The 18660-nt window shown below is 39.0% G+C and overlaps 4 protein-coding genes across 9 annotated transcripts; 2 read left to right on the top strand and 2 right to left on the bottom strand.

Annotated features, from left to right (window-relative positions):
* Positions 1 to 29: 29 nt before the first annotated feature.
* On the bottom strand, positions 30 to 4300 carry LOC106747793 (protein inturned). Of its 2 annotated transcripts, none has more exons than XM_014625695.1 (12): positions 4131 to 4299; positions 3778 to 4004; positions 3401 to 3707; positions 3039 to 3311; positions 2856 to 2927; positions 2512 to 2768; positions 2352 to 2441; positions 1929 to 2274; positions 1489 to 1826; positions 1020 to 1342; positions 720 to 886; positions 30 to 550 (listed from the first exon to the last, which is right to left on the bottom strand). In XM_014625695.1, exons 2-12 carry the CDS (start codon positions 3936 to 3938, stop codon positions 80 to 82), a joined length of 2805 nt encoding a protein of 934 aa, XP_014481181.1. In that variant the 5' UTR covers positions 3939 to 4004; positions 4131 to 4299; the 3' UTR covers positions 30 to 79. The 2 variants fall into 2 exon arrangements, with proteins under 2 accessions (XP_014481181.1, XP_014481182.1); XM_014625696.1 differs by having other exon boundaries at positions 201 to 420; positions 4131 to 4300.
* A 151-nt stretch (positions 4301 to 4451) lies between these two features.
* Positions 4452 to 7702, bottom strand: LOC106747606 (cell division cycle protein 20 homolog). 3 transcript variants are annotated; one of them, XM_014625284.1, is made up of 8 exons: positions 7429 to 7702; positions 7125 to 7299; positions 6847 to 6983; positions 6429 to 6514; positions 6055 to 6340; positions 5670 to 5967; positions 5261 to 5577; positions 4452 to 5092 (listed from the first exon to the last, which is right to left on the bottom strand). In XM_014625284.1, the coding sequence occupies exons 2-8, from the start codon at positions 7235 to 7237 to the stop codon at positions 4764 to 4766; spliced, it is 1566 nt and encodes a 521-aa protein (XP_014480770.1). In that variant the 5' UTR covers positions 7238 to 7299; positions 7429 to 7702; the 3' UTR covers positions 4452 to 4763. The 3 variants fall into 3 exon arrangements, with proteins under 3 accessions (XP_014480770.1, XP_014480771.1, XP_014480772.1); XM_014625285.1 differs by having other exon boundaries at positions 7125 to 7278; XM_014625286.1 differs by lacking the exons at positions 6429 to 6514; positions 7125 to 7299; positions 7429 to 7702 and having other exon boundaries at positions 6847 to 6977.
* Positions 7703 to 8014: 312 nt separating this feature from the next.
* Positions 8015 to 14053, top strand: LOC106747604 (protein SON-like). Of its 3 annotated transcripts, XM_014625279.1 has the most exons (12): positions 8017 to 8471; positions 8545 to 8865; positions 8993 to 9617; positions 9692 to 9843; positions 9932 to 10074; positions 10185 to 10293; positions 11043 to 11185; positions 11263 to 11373; positions 11482 to 11595; positions 12984 to 13212; positions 13317 to 13432; positions 13502 to 14053. In XM_014625279.1, the coding sequence occupies exons 1-12, from the start codon at positions 8144 to 8146 to the stop codon at positions 13613 to 13615; spliced, it is 2505 nt and encodes an 834-aa protein (XP_014480765.1). In that variant the 5' UTR covers positions 8017 to 8143; the 3' UTR covers positions 13616 to 14053. The 3 variants fall into 3 exon arrangements, with proteins under 3 accessions (XP_014480766.1, XP_014480767.1, XP_014480765.1); XM_014625280.1 differs by lacking the exons at positions 13317 to 13432; positions 13502 to 14053 and adding an exon at positions 12578 to 12645 and having other exon boundaries at positions 8015 to 8471; positions 12984 to 13075; XM_014625281.1 differs by lacking the exons at positions 13317 to 13432; positions 13502 to 14053 and adding an exon at positions 12578 to 12641 and having other exon boundaries at positions 8015 to 8471; positions 12984 to 13046.
* A 356-nt stretch (positions 14054 to 14409) lies between these two features.
* Positions 14410 to 18654, top strand: LOC106747608 (protein-serine O-palmitoleoyltransferase porcupine). Its single transcript, XM_014625287.1, has 7 exons — positions 14410 to 14706; positions 14816 to 15134; positions 15241 to 15433; positions 15526 to 15742; positions 15815 to 15918; positions 16007 to 16209; positions 16292 to 18654. Exons 2-7 carry the CDS (start codon positions 14909 to 14911, stop codon positions 16732 to 16734), a joined length of 1386 nt encoding a protein of 461 aa, XP_014480773.1. The 5' UTR covers positions 14410 to 14706; positions 14816 to 14908; the 3' UTR covers positions 16735 to 18654.
* The last annotated feature ends 6 nt before the right edge of the window (positions 18655 to 18660 follow it).

Below are 18660 nucleotides of genomic sequence, written 5' to 3'. Positions count from 1 at the left end.
AAGCATACTTTTAATAAAAAGATTTGTTACAGAAGGAAATGTATAATTGTTGTTTGTTTGTGCAAGTAAAATGTAAATGTTACGTGTGCAACTGAAAAGCTATCTCAATCAAATTTTGGGGCGCAGAATCCTGATAGCACACATACAATTCCTTGGGATGAGGACTCGTGTAAAGGCGTCCGATTACCCAAAAAGCTGTGTTCTCCCACTCAAACAGCACACCGTGCTCCTTAACGGCGATTAAACTTCTATTGATAACAGTTTTGTCCATATCCTGATTCAACATTTTTTTAAATCTCACCGTATTGTGTAATAATCGGTGAATGACGTGTACGCATTTGTTGAAGTTGACAAGGATCCTGTTATCCTTCGACGTATTTTGAACGGGTATCGACGACAATATAATCCCTTCCACCATGTCTAAGTGAACATAATGATACAGATAATTTTTGTCACCTGCTGTTAACTTCTTCGGTATCAAATATTCTGCTTGGTTTAACAAGTTCTCCCGTATGTTGGATATATCTAATGCGAGCACGTGGCTATCATTCTGCGAGAAAATTTACAGATATTACTTGTGAGACATGCTACGAATTTTTTTTATTTTAACACATTTCCTCAAATCACTCGTTTGACGTGTCACTGTCTGGAAAACTTCACTTTAACGCGACTCTTCGTCGCGTTAAACGCAAAATATCTCTTAGGTAAAGAATAGTTACCTTGTACATGTCGATATCTGAGTCACTGTCATCGGAGTATCTCGATGCCGAGTTGATCTTTTCTCTTGTCGCCCGCCTTCCGAGTATAGGCATCGCTTCATCGCTCATTTCGCTGATGCCACCTGTTCCTTGGCTGAGCGAATCCTCAGACGTTTGCAAGGAATACACTAAATGCATACGAGAGACAAATGCTTATACCGTTATAAATTAAATATAGATTAATTTATTAGTAATAAATAATGAATCGAGTTAAAATAAGAGACTTTCGGGTCGGGTATGCCCTAAGAGATTGTAACTCACCGGAACCCGAGATCATAGGACTTTCTTCGAGGCTGCGTTTCTTCAAGATAGAAGGCAGTTCTTGCGGCTTCTTGTTAACAGCAGGATTAACGTTTTGCTTAAAAGCCGCAGCCTGTGCATCGGACGATTTTATCAAGCCGAACAGGTTCTCCGTTATGCTGGACGAGGGCTTCGTCGTTGTGTGCTCCTCGTACGGTATTACTTCTGGTCTGGTATTAGACATAATCCACTTCGTGGCCAAAGTCGTGACTCCTATCTTTTGCACGTGCTTCAATGTCTCTTGGGCTTCTTCCACGTAAAATACGTCGGGACCTATCGCGTCACTGTATCCGCACGGTACGGTAAAACTTGAGTAAAAAATAATACCTCTGCATACCATGTGCGATATATACAATTTTTGTTTTGAAGGCTCGGGAAAAACCGTTTTTTTTTTTAACTATACACACCTAAATAATGTAACCATACTTACTTCGCGGTGCATCCCCCGGATTCCAACAAAACCGCTAGTAAATCATGTCCGTACGCAACGACTAATAAAAACCACTTTCCATTGGGTATCGATAATTGATCGTCGTCGTTACCGTTGACGTTGCCACGATTGCAAGATGACGGATAAATCTGTTTCCACAGAACGAGACACTTCACTTGTTCCTGACTCATCAGATTCAATAGGCCATTGTGTCTCAGAAACGAATGCACGTCGATCAAGTCATCGTGAGGTAAATGGGACCCCAAGAGATAGCATTTGTGGTAAACGCAGCTACCTAGTATGGTGTACAGTCTCTGACAATCCATAGGGTCTTCGTTCTATGTCGAACATAATCGCGTCTGTTAAATCTCCGACCGGTTTACGAGCACACATTCCTCATTTTATTCAGAATACAGAAGTTTAAGGAGATGTCAGTATACCCAATCTCGGTAATCCATAGCTTCCATCTCACTCAGTGCGGCGTCTATTTGAATTTGCGCGTCCCTGGGCAGCTGTATGAAACTTGCCACCGAGAAAGCACTCCTGAACTTGTAATTTTCCGTGCTTTCCACGCTGTTTTGCGGCTCCGCCGCAATATGTTTCTTAGCGTCGGCATCGTTACCCGAATCCTTGATATTCACTAATCTGTGCATAATTAGTACGAAAAAGTGATCCAAGGAAGACTGATTTTCCGGAGCGGTGAAGCACTTCGTCAACGATTGATAAGTAAATTCTAGCGTTCTGACCACGTCTTCGGTAATTTTGACAGCCTCCTGCAGGGTACACCTGAAAGAATGGACAAGTAGAATTTATTATACAAATTTCCGCGCCTTTTTCACTTATCGTATTTCAGCCGAACTCACCATTTCTCAGGTAAAGCTATCAAAAGTAACTCCTCATCGTGAGATGTGTATACAATGTGCATTTCTTCCTCACCTATGTGGACAGTTGTGCTAGAAAATACGCACTTATATGACGCATATTCGTCTCCCATACGCAATATCGACGTACACTTATGTATACCTGACAGGTTGCGGGCCTGTTATACTGGGTAACAGGTGGTTAAGAGTTATGAAAGCTCCCCTTGCCGTGCACAAAGAGGAATACACGTTTTTAGTTTCGGATCGCGGGAATGTGTACAACACACCCTGCAATTCCTGTCCCATTTCCGAGAGATCCGCCGTCTTCAGATATATCACACCCAGCGGATGATTCAGTAAAGACTCCATGTGGAGATTGTTGTTTTCTTTGTTCACCAAATATTGGACCAATGCCGATTGCTAAAAATGCGATCGATACACCGTTGTTGTTTTGTGCATAATATCTCTTACCTATGTATGCATATATTCATGCAAAAACATAATTACTTTCGGCTCATTTACTCGGGGCAGCTTTGCGGTAACATCGACGCCAGCTACCCTCTGCAGTTCCAACGTTACCTGCGAGCAAGCAAGAAGGGAAAGTTGAAGACATAAAAATGTACACATTGAGTAATAAAGTTATTATCAATCATGCGCCGGAGACTGGACAGGTTTATTATTAATCCTTACGTTGGACGGTGTGGTGATCTCAGATAATATCTGATCTAAATTTTGGGAAGTAACGTTACTGGAATTAACGCTCCGCAGCCAGTCGCCAATTTTTATGCTCTTGTTCTTCATCGCTTCACCGTCCGGTATGAATCCTGCCACCATAACTCTGATCTTGTCTGAAAATACGCCGGGTGTGATGCCAAAGTACGCCTCGCACAAGGTCGCCCTTCTGCCCAGCTTGTGCCTTCTTTCAGGATCGATCCACAGTGTAACCTCACGAATCTCACCTGCCTGATCACAAATAGTTACACTGAGACCGAGGGACAACGATAAATGACGGATATTGTGTGCGTGCAACTTGATTTCTTTCCGATTAATACTTGAAAATCTCGAAATGTGACTTCCTTGCTCCCGCTTGCATCTTTCTCCTGAACGACGATACTGCTCGCCACCGTGCTGCTGCTGTTGATCTTTTTATTCCTCGTGCTCCAGCGTTTGCTCTCCTTACGTCTGATAAGCCGAAACAGCTTGCCGGCTCTCGTGCTACGACGACGCGTTAGCTCGGGTTGAGGACTGTCATTTTTACCGTCGAACACTGTAAGATCCTCGAACAAGCTCTCCTCCGCTGACTCCACGTAGAACACTTCTCCGGTAGGTCCAATCTCGGATTCCCATTCAACCACTGAACTGTGATCGTAAGAAATCATTAAAGAACGAGAATACCACTTAAGTATCTGACAGAATACTATTGAATTACCTGTCGGTGTCCGAGTAATATGATCCTGTGCTGGATCCGCTGTCGCTCGCCCACCAATCGTGATCGTTGTCATCTTCGTTGCAACTATTTGCAGAATACGGCTGATCGGGATGTTTGCATTTAGGCTTTAATAGTGCATTTTTGCTCTCTATCTCGCTCATGTTTGATGTTTGATTCACAGTTGCTGTGACAGACAGGATCTCATTTCACGACATCAAGTTCTGTAACTATTTTGTAAAGATGAAAAAGCTATGTTCATACAATATTCTACCCGCTAAGTATATAACTATGCCATACTCTGTTACATCTTAGAATATAGCGCGTGTATTGTACATATAACATGTTAAATTTACTTGTGTTTATTCATCGTTTAGTTCGTACGTTGTTTAGGTTGGCGCAAAGCGTACTACCTGAATGCACCTTAATGCACCTGAATATATAAAGGTTCGGGTGTGAGGAGAGAGTGGGGGAGAGCCTTTCACTTTGGCGTGTATGGAAGATGTAGTAAGAAACTTAACACACACATACATATGTAAAACGGGATACGAATCTAAAAGTAAATATTGATAGAAGCCGAATTAGGTTTCCAAGAAATTTCCCGGTAAAATTCTACTGAAAACTGGCACAGTTAGATGAATAAAAATTTATTATGAATTAACATGACAGTTCTCAGGATTTTTTGTGTATTCAAGAAAAACGTTTATTCTCTCTCGTTGTTACATTTATAATTATTACTTTAGAGAAACTATAATCTCACGGGGAGCCTGAACAACCGAGTCCATCTATGAAACGTACTTAAAATTAGCATCCGTACAACTTCCAGGCAGCACACGCATCTCGCACGCAATCCCGAGCATGTGCATCCCTGGGTTAATGCAACGTCCTAATGTTGTTTGCTCATCACGCGCATATGCCGATCACATGTATATCAATCAAATAATGTAAATAAATACTGAAACATAATCGTATAGCGGGACGGGTCGATCTTATCTGATCGACTGCTTAAGTCTGGACGCGACCGATTTCATTTCGCTGTAATCCTTCTTCTTCTGCTGGTCCACCTGGAAGCACTTCCACAGCCTCAGTGTTTCATCGGCGCCGGCACTGAGCACTGTGCTTCCGTCCGGTGACATCGCCAAGTGCAAAACGCGACTGGTATGCCCCGTGAGCTCTGCTACCTTCGTCATTGCCGGATACTTCCAAATCGTCAGCTGATTCTGCGCATAACCGTGGCCGGAGATAATTTCCTTGTAGTTTGTCGACCACAGCAACGAGCAGACCTGAGATCTTGTGTCGACGCTATTCAAGCAAGCACCTACAACAAAACGAGCAGTCAGATTTCACGGCGCAACCATTAACTCACCGCACGTACAAATACATCGACACCTGCCGTTCGGACGTTCGCACCGGTCTCCTTCTTACATTTTCTACCCTAGAAGCCTTTATTATTCAACCGTGTGTTGCGAACGTATCGTAAACTTGCCTGTGTTGCAATTCCAGAATCTAATGGTCCGGTCAGCAGTACCGCCCCCGCTCGCGAGTATATTGTTCTGCCAGGGGCACCAAGCGAGCGCTTTCACGGCGGCTTGATGATGATTTAACGAATAAATCGGCTGAGCCTGAGTATAATTCTGTCCGGCCATCGAAGGCCAGATCAATAACATATTATCGTTGCCGCCGCTGGCCAAATAATGTCCGTCGGGCGACCATTTTAAGCCACAAATCTCTTGAGCGTGTGCATTTAATGTCGAGATCAGGTGATCTCGTTGTCTGACGTCGTGATGCGCTATCTTGCCTGATCTTTAATCCAAAAGTGTCCGAGATTTATAAGCTCGTCGTGTGATAGTCGAGGAATGACGATGTGTAAGATTTTCCATAATATTCTGTATTACCTGCACCCGCTCGATAATACGTGGGAATTCCAGGAGAGAGAACCAACTCTGGCCGAGTGTCCGTTCATCACACGGACCCTCTTCATCTCGCTACAATCCCACAGTTCTGTATTTCCCGTTGTAGTGCCTATCGCCAGGTGGGGACCTTCCTGGATCCATGAGACAGAGCACACGTAATCGTTCGCCTCCAATTCGAATAACTGCTGAATGGATCCAGTTGCGGCATCCCATAAATATACATTGGCGCCCAGCGCGACAGCCAAGATATTGCTGCTTGACCAGTCCACCAAGTTCAAATCTGTCAAGTTATACGCAATCGTTATACTCGAAGATTCCGCGTATCTCCTTAAGCACAGTATATACGTGATAACAATAGAGTAATTACAGTAATCATCAATGATCTCGGGAGCGTCCAATATTCTATCAGGAGCTTGAGGTATGTATCTTGAAGAAGCTTTAACACTAGCCGGTGTTTTAGTTTGACTGTAGAGGACCTTTAGAGGGTTCTGATACCCATCCGGAGCTGCCGGAGCTTTAATATGATAGGACAAAACTCTCATGCTCTCTATGTCACCACCATGAAGATTTTCTCCTATGAGACGCTGCAATTCTCGTTTCGACGGACTTTTGTCTTCAGCTTTGTCTGGATCTGCGTTCTGCTGCTGAAGGATCTGAAATCAAGGAAGGGTGTAAACACAAATACGAAGCTATCATATAGTGATGCTTCGGTGTTTATATAGTCACTAAATGCCAATTTACTTTGAAATGACTCAAGTCAAAATTAGTTGTCGATCTTGAGGGAATAAACCTGTCACCACCATTGGGTGTCTTAGCTGGAGTACGACCTGTTACCAAAAGTTTGAAAAGATACATAAACGCTTGATTTGGTTTCCAGGTGGCTAACCTGGAACCCAAATCATGGATTTGGCCGCATCCTTCATGGATTTGCTTTTCATTGTTACCAGGGAACAAATCTATGAAGGATGCAGCGCTAATCCGAGAACTAAATCAAGCATTTCTCCGTACCGCGGAAGCCTAAAATATAAGATATATTAATTTATGCAATCATTGTAATATATGTAATTAAATGTATCTCAAATAAAAAATAAACTTTATACGAATTATACAAAGATATGATTGAGCGAAAGCAAATTCTTTTGGTGGAATAAAATCTTACTCGGAGACTTTCTAGAACCTTTGGAAGGGGTCTTCTTGTTCCTGCCATCGTGTTTCTTCGAAGGAGATTTCGCAGATATGCTACTTGACATGGAGTTACCTAGAACTTTTCTCGACGAGTTCAAGCTGAGATTAACACTGAAATACAAACCGTACGTAAAACAATATTAAAGATTTTTATATAGAAATCAGATAAATTTATTTGTTGTCTGGATGTTTCAAGCCACAGTATCAAAAAAGAAAAATTGTGAATAATACTGACAATATCAAAATCATTACCTCGAATTCGAGTTCTCCAAACATTTCTTTTGCCACCGTGGGAGAGGTCCTTTTATGGAATCGTCCATACGGGTTAAATTGCTGAGTTCTTTCATATATCTTAAGTGCGACATAATTGCGGACAAGAGACAGGCTCTGATCGTACGAGGAGTCGCTTAAAACAATTCGTCGTTAACTTGAAATAAGACGAAGAACTAGGCCGATGTTAACGGGCGTGAAGTACGTGAAACACGTCAACACGAACGCAGACGTAAACGTAATTAAATTGTTACGGTGAAACACTCAATGGGATCAGTGCGAATACCTTCTCAACTGATTTGCCGGCAGTATCCTGAACGTACATCGACTAACGTCGATCTTTCCTCCAGAATAATCCTCCAGAAGCACGCCTGGTGCGCTCAACACAAAACGACAGTGACAATTTAAATGAAGAGCACCTTGTGGAAATTTAAAGAGACCGTTGCTTCGTTGCACGGAGTCGGATTCAAATACGTAAAGCCTCTGTCGCTGTTGACCAGCGCGACAAGTGCGTTGCATTTGGGATTTTACGGTTAGGGTCCATTTCACGCTGCAAATATTTCGATACGCCAAGTAGACCAATCACGTTCCCCCTTTAAGCGCTCCATACCGTTTGCAGCGTGAAGCGGACTCTAACTTGTGAGAGCATTTTATTGGGTACATAAACAGACGTTCGGCAGAATATTTACAGTTGTTGGGGATTTTCTGATCCGAGATTGGATTATTCTTTTAGATCCGGGAGAATAATCCAATCTTAGTACAGAAACTTTCAACGATAAATGTTCAGCTGAACGTAACCAATGAAACGGTTTTCGAGCGCAAGCCTCCTATTGGACATTGGAGGTAACACGATGGACAACGGCGCAGTGCAACGTGCTGGTCTGCGCGAGGTTAAAATTGATTCTGATCCACTATTTATATTGAGGTGCGAAACAGCGTCAGAGCGAAGTTCTCGTATGCCTGTTGAGGCGAGCGAATGTAGGTACAAGCGTTAATGCGCGATGGCAGAATTATTCGACATCGCTCACCTGATTACGGCTGTCGGCGTCGACGGTGTAAAAATCAAACAGGAGCCCGGATTACCGGAGAAATCGTCGAATGAAATACTAACGGAACTCTTCAGCACATTCGACGCGGACGCCGACGATGGTGTTGCGTCCCCGGAGAACAGTGATGCTCAGCAGGCGCCGAATGACACCAACAATGATGCTGACAAGTCAATCAAGCATCAGATCAAGAAGAAAAAGAGTAAGAAAAAGCACAAACACAAGGAGAAGCACAAGAAAAAGTCGAAGCACAATTCCTCAGATAGTAACAGCGATGTCGAAGGTAGTTCTATACAATCTATATATTGTCGAACATTGTATGTCACTGTAACTGTTTTTTTCTTCATCTCGATCAGGTAGCAAAAAGAAGAAGAAACATAAGAAGAAATCTAAACGGAGACATGAATCCGTCTCGAGTAAATCGTCAGATTCGGCTCATTCGAAAGCGAAAATGCAGAAATTGGAAAGTAATAATCTTGAGACTGATCGTACAAAAAAAATATCCGACACGCCAGAGAAGAATGACATAGTGGATACGACAAAACTGAATGAATTGGATATAGAGAAAAAGCTAATAGACGCGGTTACTAACGATTGTGAGAGTCCTCTGTTGCCACCTATATCGACGAAGAAAGTAGAAGATGAGTCTTACGAGCCAATAATATCTAAACTCACTGGTTCGTATTTATTCATCTGTTAATAATCTGCACTATATTGATCATACCTTCAAACTCTTTCATAAAATATTCTATAATTGACAATAGAAATAATCAGAAAATAAATAATAACATTTCACACATATAGAGAAGGTGAAGCAGCCTGTTCAAGGAAAAATACTAATAAAAGATCTCAAGAACAGTACGGTTTACAATGAAACTGTTAAGGAAATTGAGAATAAGAAAAAGGCGAAAGCTGCCAAAATGGAAGATGGTGAACTGTCCGACAGCAGTAGCGATATCAGTACGCCTACTTTAAGTCCCACTCCACCTCGATTCAGGTCACCGTCCTTCAGTCCGAGCAGAGATAGAAAGAAAAGTAGAATGCACAGTCCGACGAGGAGTGCAGTCTCCGCAAAGAATGATCTCAGACTAGTTTTGAGAGAGAAGGAAAAGAAGAAACTAGGGGTCAGTGATTGCAGGGATGACGTTAGTCACAAAGATACAAAAGACAAGGGTAGTAAAAGGAGCAGAAGTTGTCATTCGCAGGATGAAAAAAGATCGAGATCACAAACGCGATACAGTTCGCAGCGCAGCAGGAGCGGTGGTAGGGAAAAGCGGAGAGACAAAAGTAGAGAGAAGCGCGACAGAGACAAAAGCAGTGAAAGGCGTGATTTGGGCAGAGGCAGAGAGAGACGCAGATACAGGAGTCGCAGTGAAGACAGAAGCAAAGACAAATATACGCGAGGCCGAAGTCGAAGCAAAGAAAGGAAGTTGGTATTGCACTAAGTTTTTCGAGAGATCCAGAATTATTTGTAGTTTACGTAACATTACGTTTTTATCGCAGGGAACGGATAGAAATTGATAAGAAGAAGCTTTTGGAAATTGCAAGGAGGAATGCTATAAATATGATAAAACAAGGGACTTTGCCGCTAGCTCAACAGGATAAAGCTATCGCTGCTATACAATCTGGTGGGAAAACGGTGGATGAACTTACAGGTATTTCTTCTTTATTTACATTAATATTAGTATATATATAATAATAATTAACTACCAGTAAATTGTAATCGGCTATATATTATCTTAGATTTTTGCAAAACATTGTCGAAGTCTGAAGCATTAGGGGAACTATCCAATATCTCTTCCGAAGAGGAAAGCGAATTTGAGAAAGGATTTCATCACCCTTTCCTTCTGAAGGAAAGACCTAGTTCTATTATAATGAATATTAAGGTTGGTAATATAAATTTAGCTCACTCTCTTTTTTCATGCCAATTTCCACAGTATTGTTTTACCGGTAACTGTACCGTAAAATGTAATAAGTTTGATTTTCCCACTCACAGGACGCAAAACAATTGCCGACGAAAACGTTCCAAGAAAAGGCAGCTGAAACATCAAATCAGCTACGATTACAGTTCCCTGTCTCCAGCGGGCAACAACACAGAAAGACTGGTATCTCAGATATAGTTTTGTTTTCGTATTTCGTTCTTGTTTTCGAAGTTTAACGGTCGGCCAGAAACTTCGTGTTGACAATGGCGACGCAGTTTAGAATGACAAAAGAATGAACTGACAGAGTGCGGTCCAGCAGGCGCTACAAATACTTCGAAGGGTTTCTCTCTCTTCATCTATCTTTTGGACCCGAACAAAGAAAGAAAAAAAAGGAGAAACGTTTCGAAAAATTTATAGCGCTTGCTAGACCACATTTATACGCGTGAAGAGTGGCATGTCGACAAAGAAATTTTTCTCGCGTGTCAATTCGTTATGTGCTTTATTATGCAGCTGCGACTTGTGACATACTTATCAAACTTGTAAAAATAGACGAAAATCAAGATCAGCTTGGAATTTTATACGTGAGGGCATATTTTTCACTCCTTTAAACAGCTGTGTTTTCTTACACGAATAGGTCTTATTTCACGTGCCTTTTACGACTATTTGTTGATTGTCAGGTGGGGAAAGTTTTCGTCCATTTTCACAAGTGTCTTCGAGCAATCTCAAGTGTTAACACTTGTTTGACCTTATTCTCCAAACTAACTCTCAAACTAACACATATCTCTTTATTTGCAAATAGTACACGCAATATTTCTCAAGGCCTAACTTAGCCCATTATGCCTGTGACAACTACTCCAAAGTTTTAGAGAGAGAAAGAGAGAAAGAGAGAGAGAGAGAGAGAGAGAGATGTAAGATACAATATTTGCTTCCAGAAAGCGAATGGGTGCCAGTTATACCGAAGAAACCAGAACCAAAAAAAATATTCGTACCAGCATCTACAAACGGTCCACCAGCAATAATGCCACCACCATCTCCCTTGCAACCAACACCGATAACTGTTTTCCCAACAACAGAGGTAAAATAAAAACAAATATATAATTACAATTAATGTTGAGAAATCGTAATTTTTAAAAGCAACCTCGATAATCACAGGTTGTCGACATAGGCTCTATAGTATCTCAAAGGTTAGCAGCCATGAGAAAATTAAGGGAAAATCCAAATGACGTTAATGCATTGAACGCGATGCATCAAGCACAAAATGAGGTAAGAAGAGAGAGAGAGAGAGAGAGAGAGAGAAGAAGAGTTAAAGTAATGTAGAAGTTTTATCGCATAGATATTAATTAAAACAAATATTACTCATTGATATTATAGATGAAAACTTGGGCTGAGAGTAAGCAGATGCCAGGTCAGTTCACGGGTAGTACAGGAGCCAAAGTGCTCACACCTGCAGAACTGTCTTCAGGTTATCAAGCCTGGGCACGTAAGGTAAAATTTATTATTGTACATTTTATTCCAACTATGAAACTTGTCCTTGAACCAATTATTCTAAAATCCTATTATGTGATGCATTTTCAAATCAAACATATCATATACTGTGCGTATATTGTGCATATGACAAAATTATAATTACAATTGAATCACAATTGAAATCATCACTGGAGAAAAATATGTTTGATGTGTAAGTGCATTTTCAACCGTATATCCATGATATTATGATTTCCTATTTCTAAACAATGAAACCAGAGCCAGTATATTCTCTGAAATATGCCAGAAATTTATGACATGATCGTATTAATGTTCTGGGCTAGTGTCGAGTGATGGATTATTTGAGATTCTGGTTCTGTCATTGTTTAGTAATGCATCATTGACACTGATATTGCCTGTAACAAGTTTTCAGGTACAGTCTCTATTAGCATCAATTCAAAGTTAACGTTGATTTAGTAGAGACTGTGTTGTAGGCACAGACTATTTCTCATGTAGAGGTGGATTCTGTGCCTGCACGGACACAAGAGCACTATTATTTCAGATCAAATCGCAAAATTTGCCAAAGTATAATTCTGAGGTAAAATTTTGGAAGGCGTATAATCGTGATAAAATTTGCAGGTATATCATTAAACAGTCTTCACTTCTCATCATTTATTTCAAGATATATTTCGTGCTCCTTAATTTCTCATAAATCGGCGTAGACTTGCAAGTTTAACCCGTCCCAAGAGCAATTCCGGTAACAAGCAACGCAAGAATTGTAAGCTAAGATCTTGTGAGATCTTTAATCAACGATAATTTCAAATTGCACTGCAAACGACGAGTTTTTAGTACAATTGAGCGAAATAATATGCTCTTGTGAGATTACTGCTAATTATCGTCAGCTTCCTACCATAGGATTTCATCAGAAGCTGGTACATTGCCTCTTAATCTTAAAGCTGGGATATTTAGCATTAGTCTGCATCCACCTGAGGGTTTGTTACAGGCACATAGCTACATCAGAGAAGAAACCACTTCGGCTGCTTGATGAAGAATATATTGTCCACTGTGTGAGTAAGTATTCCTATGCAAATTGTATAACAGATTATAGTAACTGCACTTTTAGATTTAAGACGCGAGTACTTTTTAACCACTATTAAACTGAGATTTAAGAGAAGCATCTAATCTGTATTCCTTATAAATCTATGTAAAATAAAATGTGTATAAATAATGTGTAATAAATAATATAAGATTTATGTAAAATGAAATATGATGCACTTAACGCGCAAGTTTTGTGTATCAGTTATATATTTATTGACTTCAGAAATTAGGATACATGAAGCTTTAAAGCTATACATTTTGATGCACGTAAGGATGTAAGATGTTGTTTACTAATTCAACAAACTATTTAGGATCAATTAGTATCGGCACAGCCTGTATCAGGTGGAATGGGTATGGCGTTGCTGCAAAAGATGGGGTGGCGGCCAGGTGAAGGCTTAGGCAAGAATAAAGAAGGAGCTTTGGAGCCGCTACAGCTAGAAGTTAAATTGGATAAGAGAGGGCTAGTTTCTGATCAAGATATCGGACAGAAAGGTAACAGAGCAACGAAGCCTGTGGTGCCAACAGTGAAGACGTTGGAAGGTACATTTCAATGTTTGATTTGAAATACGTTATTTGCTCATGTGTCGTATATTTAGTGAAACATGTTCCAAGTTAGATCGTTTGCATCGTTTTTTGCATTGCAGGCAAACACCCAGTGTCGTTATTGGGCGAATATTGTTCAAAAAGGAAATTCGGAGCACCAGTTTATGAACTGTGTTTTGAATGTGGTCCAGATCATAGGAAAAATTTCCTTTTTAAAGTGAGTAATTATAACATACGTAATGTTAATCTTAAAGAAATATGTACACATACATTTAATATGTTACAGGTAAAAGTAAATGGCATCGAATACAAGCCAAGTGTTGCAAGCCCTAACAAGAAGCAGGCAAAAGCAGAAGCTGCCCAGATATGTTTGCAAAGTTTGGGTCTATTACCTTCATAATCATATGTGTATTACTGTAATTATATAAAGAATGTAAATTGATTTTTTGTTACATAGCGATATTTTATTTCTCATCGATAAGTTTTGTAGTCGCTTTCATAGAAATATTCCCGAGAAAAATTGAACGTTTGGCAACTTGATTTTTTCTACAACACTGTTGTGTTATTTATATAATATAATTAATGATTAGAATCAGTTTAACGTTCATCTTTTTCTCAAAAAGCGCGTTCATCCAAATTTCTAGAATTCTATATAAAACATTAAAATTAATATTACTTAATTTATATTTTTACAATGATAGATAATATCAATGGCATTAAGTAAAAATGTGGAGTTGCCAATGTATGACATATATTTCTATACGTGATCAATGTTACAAACAATATAAGATAAACAACATGGAAGGAAGTGTGTTGAAATATACCATTTTTTCTACAATTTGCAATTACAATTTATCAGTTTACATTTTTCAACACATGTCTTTCCTATTTCTTTTAGTTTCTACACTGTAAGATCTTTTATTTATATTTATATATAGCGTAAAAACGAGACTGTGTAATTATAGGAACAGCAATACGAATAATAACAGTAATAATTCGTATAATTTTCTTTTGTAGAATTATGAACGTGCTATTGCAATAAAATATGAATTTATTTATGAATTTAGTTGCGTATTGACTATATACTAACAATATATAATTCTATCGTGTGATGTGTGGCCATTTTTATATTTGTATGCTTAAATACATTTATTTAAAAAATAGCGATTTATAACACATCTCTTTGTACAGTTTGAAAAATTCGAATAAAAGCGCCAAAGAATACAATTTGTCATGGCGCCCTGACAGCGTGCTGCAGCGTGCGCAGAGCGTGCAGTACGTTTGTGTATGTAGATAACAAACAACATTGCGGAGTTTTTGAATTTTTCAAATCGGTTTATAACAGAAAACGGCGAAACCAAGGAAGATACTATTTTCGCAACATATAACAATAATTTATTGCATGGAATACATATCGGATATTCGAAGGACGCGAAGATAGTTTCCTTTACACATCTTAGTGCTCTTACGCTCAAATAATTCAGTTGAACGGTATTTACATATTTCATTTAAAACAATTACTCATGTGAAAGTCAATCGTATCCTATCCATATTCTCTTTCATCTGCGGAATCTTCACGTTTCGTTTTGTTTTGTTTAAGACGCAGGTAGCGCAAAACACAGAGCACCTCAATTTTGCAATTTTGCAAGTGCTATGTTAATTGGTTGTTGGGTTCCTCCTCGTCCCGGTTGTGATGGAAGATGTAGGTGCTACGATTTTCTACGATGACGATGAGGACGATTGCATTGATTACGACTGTATGCACAATGTTGAGTACGATTACGACTATGTGGATACAGAGAAGGAAAATCTCTACGAACTTTACCAATATTGTCTTAGTCCCACTCTGTACGATACGGGACGTTATATGTTACCTTTATTGGGTAGCACGATATTATTTAGACTGTTCGTCCACACCCGTAAGGCTCTTTTTTTTTATCGTTTACATTACAGACTATCATATATCTTCTTTTAGATTCACTTCATTTGTATCATGATTAAAATGACCGTGATTTTCTGTTTCAGCATACGTATCGCACAGATTATTTCATACATTGTCGGTAATCGTAGGCTTGTATATTATTCAGTATTACATGCAGGAATGTTTAGTCATACTGATAGTATTCGTTCTACTTTCCTACGGTATTTTGTACATTCCGAAAAAATGGCATGGCGATGTAGGAATCTTCTTACTGTCTCTTTTGACGATTGTATATTGGTACGTGCCTACGAAATAAATGATATCGTTAAACGTTCTGTTCCTATTTCAGCAGATTAGATAAATGTTGATGTTGATCTTCACTTTTCCAGTGAATTCTCAATGGAGCCAGTAATATGGCATAAGGTACGCAGCGTGATTATGACTATGGCGATGAAGGTAATCAGTATCACCGTTGATACAACTGACTCGAACGACTTGCCAGATATTTACAGTTACATGAGTTACATGTTCTGTGGTGTAACTTGCCTATTCGGGCCATGGATACCATTCGAAGATTACGTTTCACTGCGTACCTCTGACATCCAGGTACATATCTGGACAGGTATTCAGTCCAATTATTCTGCGTGTTGCAATTGAAAGTTTAAATTTTCATCGTAGAAATGGCAGATAAGCTATGGTATAGGGTACGGCTTCCTTGCATTTGTCTTCCTGAGCATTTCAAACTGCTGGACAGAGTGGATATTTGTAAATAACTCCTGGAAGTTAGTAGAACCTGCTACTTCAAGATGTTTGATACATCTCTAATTGTGTTTTTGTTCAGTACGAAGAGATATCGTTTTTGTATTTCAGGTGGTTGATCGCGTACAGAGACGCGTTAGCTTTCAGATCATCTCATTACTTCATCTCTTACGTAGCTTCGGCGTTGTTGATCCTCGCTGGATTTCCTCTTTCATTGTCAACAACGGTCAGACCATTTCATATTGAGTTACCGCGCTCTCTTGTCCAAGTCGTCATTCATTGGAATATTCCGATGCACCACTGGCTGAAGACGTGTACGTATAAGCGCTTGATTAATATGAAAGTAATATGTCGGACCAATACTCATTTTAGTTTTTTTTTCTTTTTTTTTTACAGACATCTTCCGTCCCAGCATTAAACGATTGGGAAAATTCGGAGCAGTAACCGTCACGTATCTGATAAGCGCTCTTCTGCACGGACTGAATTTTCAGCTGGCAGCTGTGTTACTTAGTTTAGGATTCTACACGTACGTCGAGTTTCAGCTCAGGACTATGCTAGCCGATACTTTCGACGCCTGTGTCGCGTCCAAACAGTGCGCTTCGGCGAGATGCACGCACAAGTATACCTCTTACAATTGTTTGTGGGTATTTATGACAAACATGGCGTTCTCCAGTTTGACGATGTTTCATTTAGCTTATCTAGGTCTCATGTTTGATACGTCGGATTTACAAGAAACAGGGTACAGCTACAGCCATACCATTGATAAGTGGGCTCAGCTCGATTTTGCTAGTCACTGGGTAGCGTTGGCTACGTACTGCCTATATTTTCTCGTCAAATAAACACATTTATTTCACACGTAGAAGAAGTTCTCATCAATTCCTAAGAATCTTGTGTACTTAATTGTCTTTCTATAGAAAATAAACGGTGTTGAAGTAAATACATAGGCCGTTTTATAGATATTCGCTGCTATTTTCTAAGGGGTCACGGATGAAGATGAAATGTTTATTTTGTATACTCCGAGAAAGTAAGTAAAATACGTATTCTTTATTGAGTGTATAACGCAATATAAAGTTCACCGGGTGTTTATATATATAAAAGCACATTTATAATAGTTTGTAATTATAAAAAAAGTTTATAAAGTGTAAGTATACAATGTTAAATAATACTCCTTCAATATTTTATATTCTAGTCTAATATTACATTGAACGTCATATTTTCATAACGAATAGAAACATCTTTGCTAAGACATCATTTCATCTAATAGCGTTGTAATGTTTGCATTTGTAATATCACCGTGTGACGTAGCCATTAGAAGTTAGCAATTATACAATGCAAAGTTATCTTTGTTTTTTTTTCACCAAAATATATAGAAAAATTTCGGACACTTTCAATGTTAACCGTTTGAGTGCCACGCGTCTCTGCTGTTTCCCCGTCCTAACGTGCCAAGGAGCGCTTTTTCGCTTGTCTTATTCCCCACCCAGAAATGCTAAACGACGCGATAGCGCTTGTCTTATTCTCCGATGATTGCATCCAAATGTTAGATTGCAATTAAAATTCGTTCTTTTATCAGTTGTCTCATTATTTCATTTTTATCTAAAACGTAATGGTAGCCGTAAAGTCGCGCATCGACAGAAGCCGAGCGTGTGCCGGTTATCGGCTTCGCAGCCTAGAACGCTGGTACTTTTCGAGCGAAACAGAAGAAGTGCAAAATCCCTCCTTGGTACTCAAACGGTTAAAACACAAGTGTACAAATACGTATAAATACATATATCTTCAAGTAGAATAGAATTCCTGCTCTCTTATTTTTATGTACATTGTCCGTGAATTTAACGATCTAATGATAACTGCGTATCTGATGCGATTGAAGTCTTGTTACACGCAATATTACAATTGGACATTACAATGAAAAAATGCTATACACATAATTCACAGTATTTCACTAGATAGATCGGAGCTGCGAAGACTTGCTACTTTTACAATGTATAGATAGTGCGTTTATTCGAAAATAAATAATTGCTCTCTACTATTTATCCTATCTTTTGGAATCTAATGACACATTAACTATGCCTCTAAACATCATCACATTTTAATAATCCATTCTTAAACATTATAATTAGAAAAAAAAACTACGGCTCCTATATTTTGTATTTTATTTTACATGAGCGAATATGTAATTAATACTATAGATCTATCTTTTTTTATGTAAAAGCATATGTATACGTGTAACTAGAAGAAAAAAGACCGATGTCCAAAAAAAATTTATAGAGATACGCATTCTTTCTTGTAGTCAAACTTAAGCTAGCAAAAAGGCCAACACGCTTTCTTCAGAATATTTAATTTCTACAAGAGGAATGGCCTTCGCAACTAATGTTTCTGAGTACAAATAAAATGAAAAAATGGTTGAAAAAGCGGTTGAAAAAAAATCGTTGTGATATAAAATTTATATATTTGAGATATTGGCCCTTCTTTCTCCTAAGTACATACTTCCATAAGAGAAATTAGATCGAGCTGAAGTTAGTTAAAACTTTGCACCACGCTAAAACTATTATTGACATATTTATACTTTTAGTTATTTATACCAACTTCATAAAAAATAATTCAGTTATAATTATATTCACGGATTTTAAATACATTGCCTCTATAAACAACAGTTATCGTTACTCTTACGACTGCCGCTTATCTTGATATTTAAAATTGACGATTTCTTCTTGTTGCTTAGGACAGATCTTTCGTAACTTAGATTTCTATATTTTTAAAGCATTTCG

This window comes from Dinoponera quadriceps, unplaced genomic scaffold, assembly GCF_001313825.1.
Source record: "Dinoponera quadriceps isolate SergipeBrazil2010 unplaced genomic scaffold, ASM131382v1 scaffold1395, whole genome shotgun sequence".
NCBI lineage: Eukaryota > Metazoa > Arthropoda > Insecta > Hymenoptera > Formicidae > Dinoponera > Dinoponera quadriceps.
Note: the sequence above shows the minus strand (reverse complement) of the source record. Positions and strands in the feature narration are given on the sequence as shown.

What these genes read in the sequence shown, in the direction of transcription:
- LOC106747793 (XM_014625695.1), bottom strand. Translation starts at nt 3,938, where the DNA reads ATGAGCGAGATAGAGAGCAAAAATGCACTATTAAAGCCTAAATGCAAA. An exon ending in CCCGAGTAAATGAGCCGAAA is followed by an intron (nt 2,769 to 2,855) that starts GTAATTATGTTT and finishes TCGCATTTTTAG; the next exon opens with CAATCGGCATTGGTCCAATA. An exon ending in TCCGGGGGATGCACCGCGAA is followed by an intron (nt 1,343 to 1,488) that starts GTAAGTATGGTT and finishes GTGCGGATACAG; the next exon opens with TGACGCGATAGGTCCCGACG.
- LOC106747606 (XM_014625284.1), bottom strand. Translation starts at nt 7,237, where the DNA reads ATGTCGCACTTAAGATATATGAAAGAACTCAGCAATTTAACCCGTATG. An exon ending in TTGACTTGAGTCATTTCAAA is followed by an intron (nt 6,341 to 6,428) that starts GTAAATTGGCAT and finishes CCTTGATTTCAG; the next exon opens with ATCCTTCAGCAGCAGAACGC. An exon ending in ATTCTGGAATTGCAACACAG is followed by an intron (nt 5,093 to 5,260) that starts GCAAGTTTACGA and finishes GTTTTGTTGTAG; the next exon opens with GTGCTTGCTTGAATAGCGTC.
- LOC106747604 (XM_014625279.1), top strand. Translation starts at nt 8,144, where the DNA reads ATGGCAGAATTATTCGACATCGCTCACCTGATTACGGCTGTCGGCGTC. An exon ending in AATAATATCTAAACTCACTG is followed by an intron (nt 8,866 to 8,992) that starts GTTCGTATTTAT and finishes TCACACATATAG; the next exon opens with AGAAGGTGAAGCAGCCTGTT. An exon ending in ATCAAGCCTGGGCACGTAAG is followed by an intron (nt 11,596 to 12,983) that starts GTAAAATTTATT and finishes CAAACTATTTAG; the next exon opens with GATCAATTAGTATCGGCACA.
- LOC106747608 (XM_014625287.1), top strand. Translation starts at nt 14,909, where the DNA reads ATGGAAGATGTAGGTGCTACGATTTTCTACGATGACGATGAGGACGAT. An exon ending in CTTTTGACGATTGTATATTG is followed by an intron (nt 15,434 to 15,525) that starts GTACGTGCCTAC and finishes TCACTTTTCCAG; the next exon opens with TGAATTCTCAATGGAGCCAG. An exon ending in TGCGTACCTCTGACATCCAG is followed by an intron (nt 15,743 to 15,814) that starts GTACATATCTGG and finishes TTTTCATCGTAG; the next exon opens with AAATGGCAGATAAGCTATGG.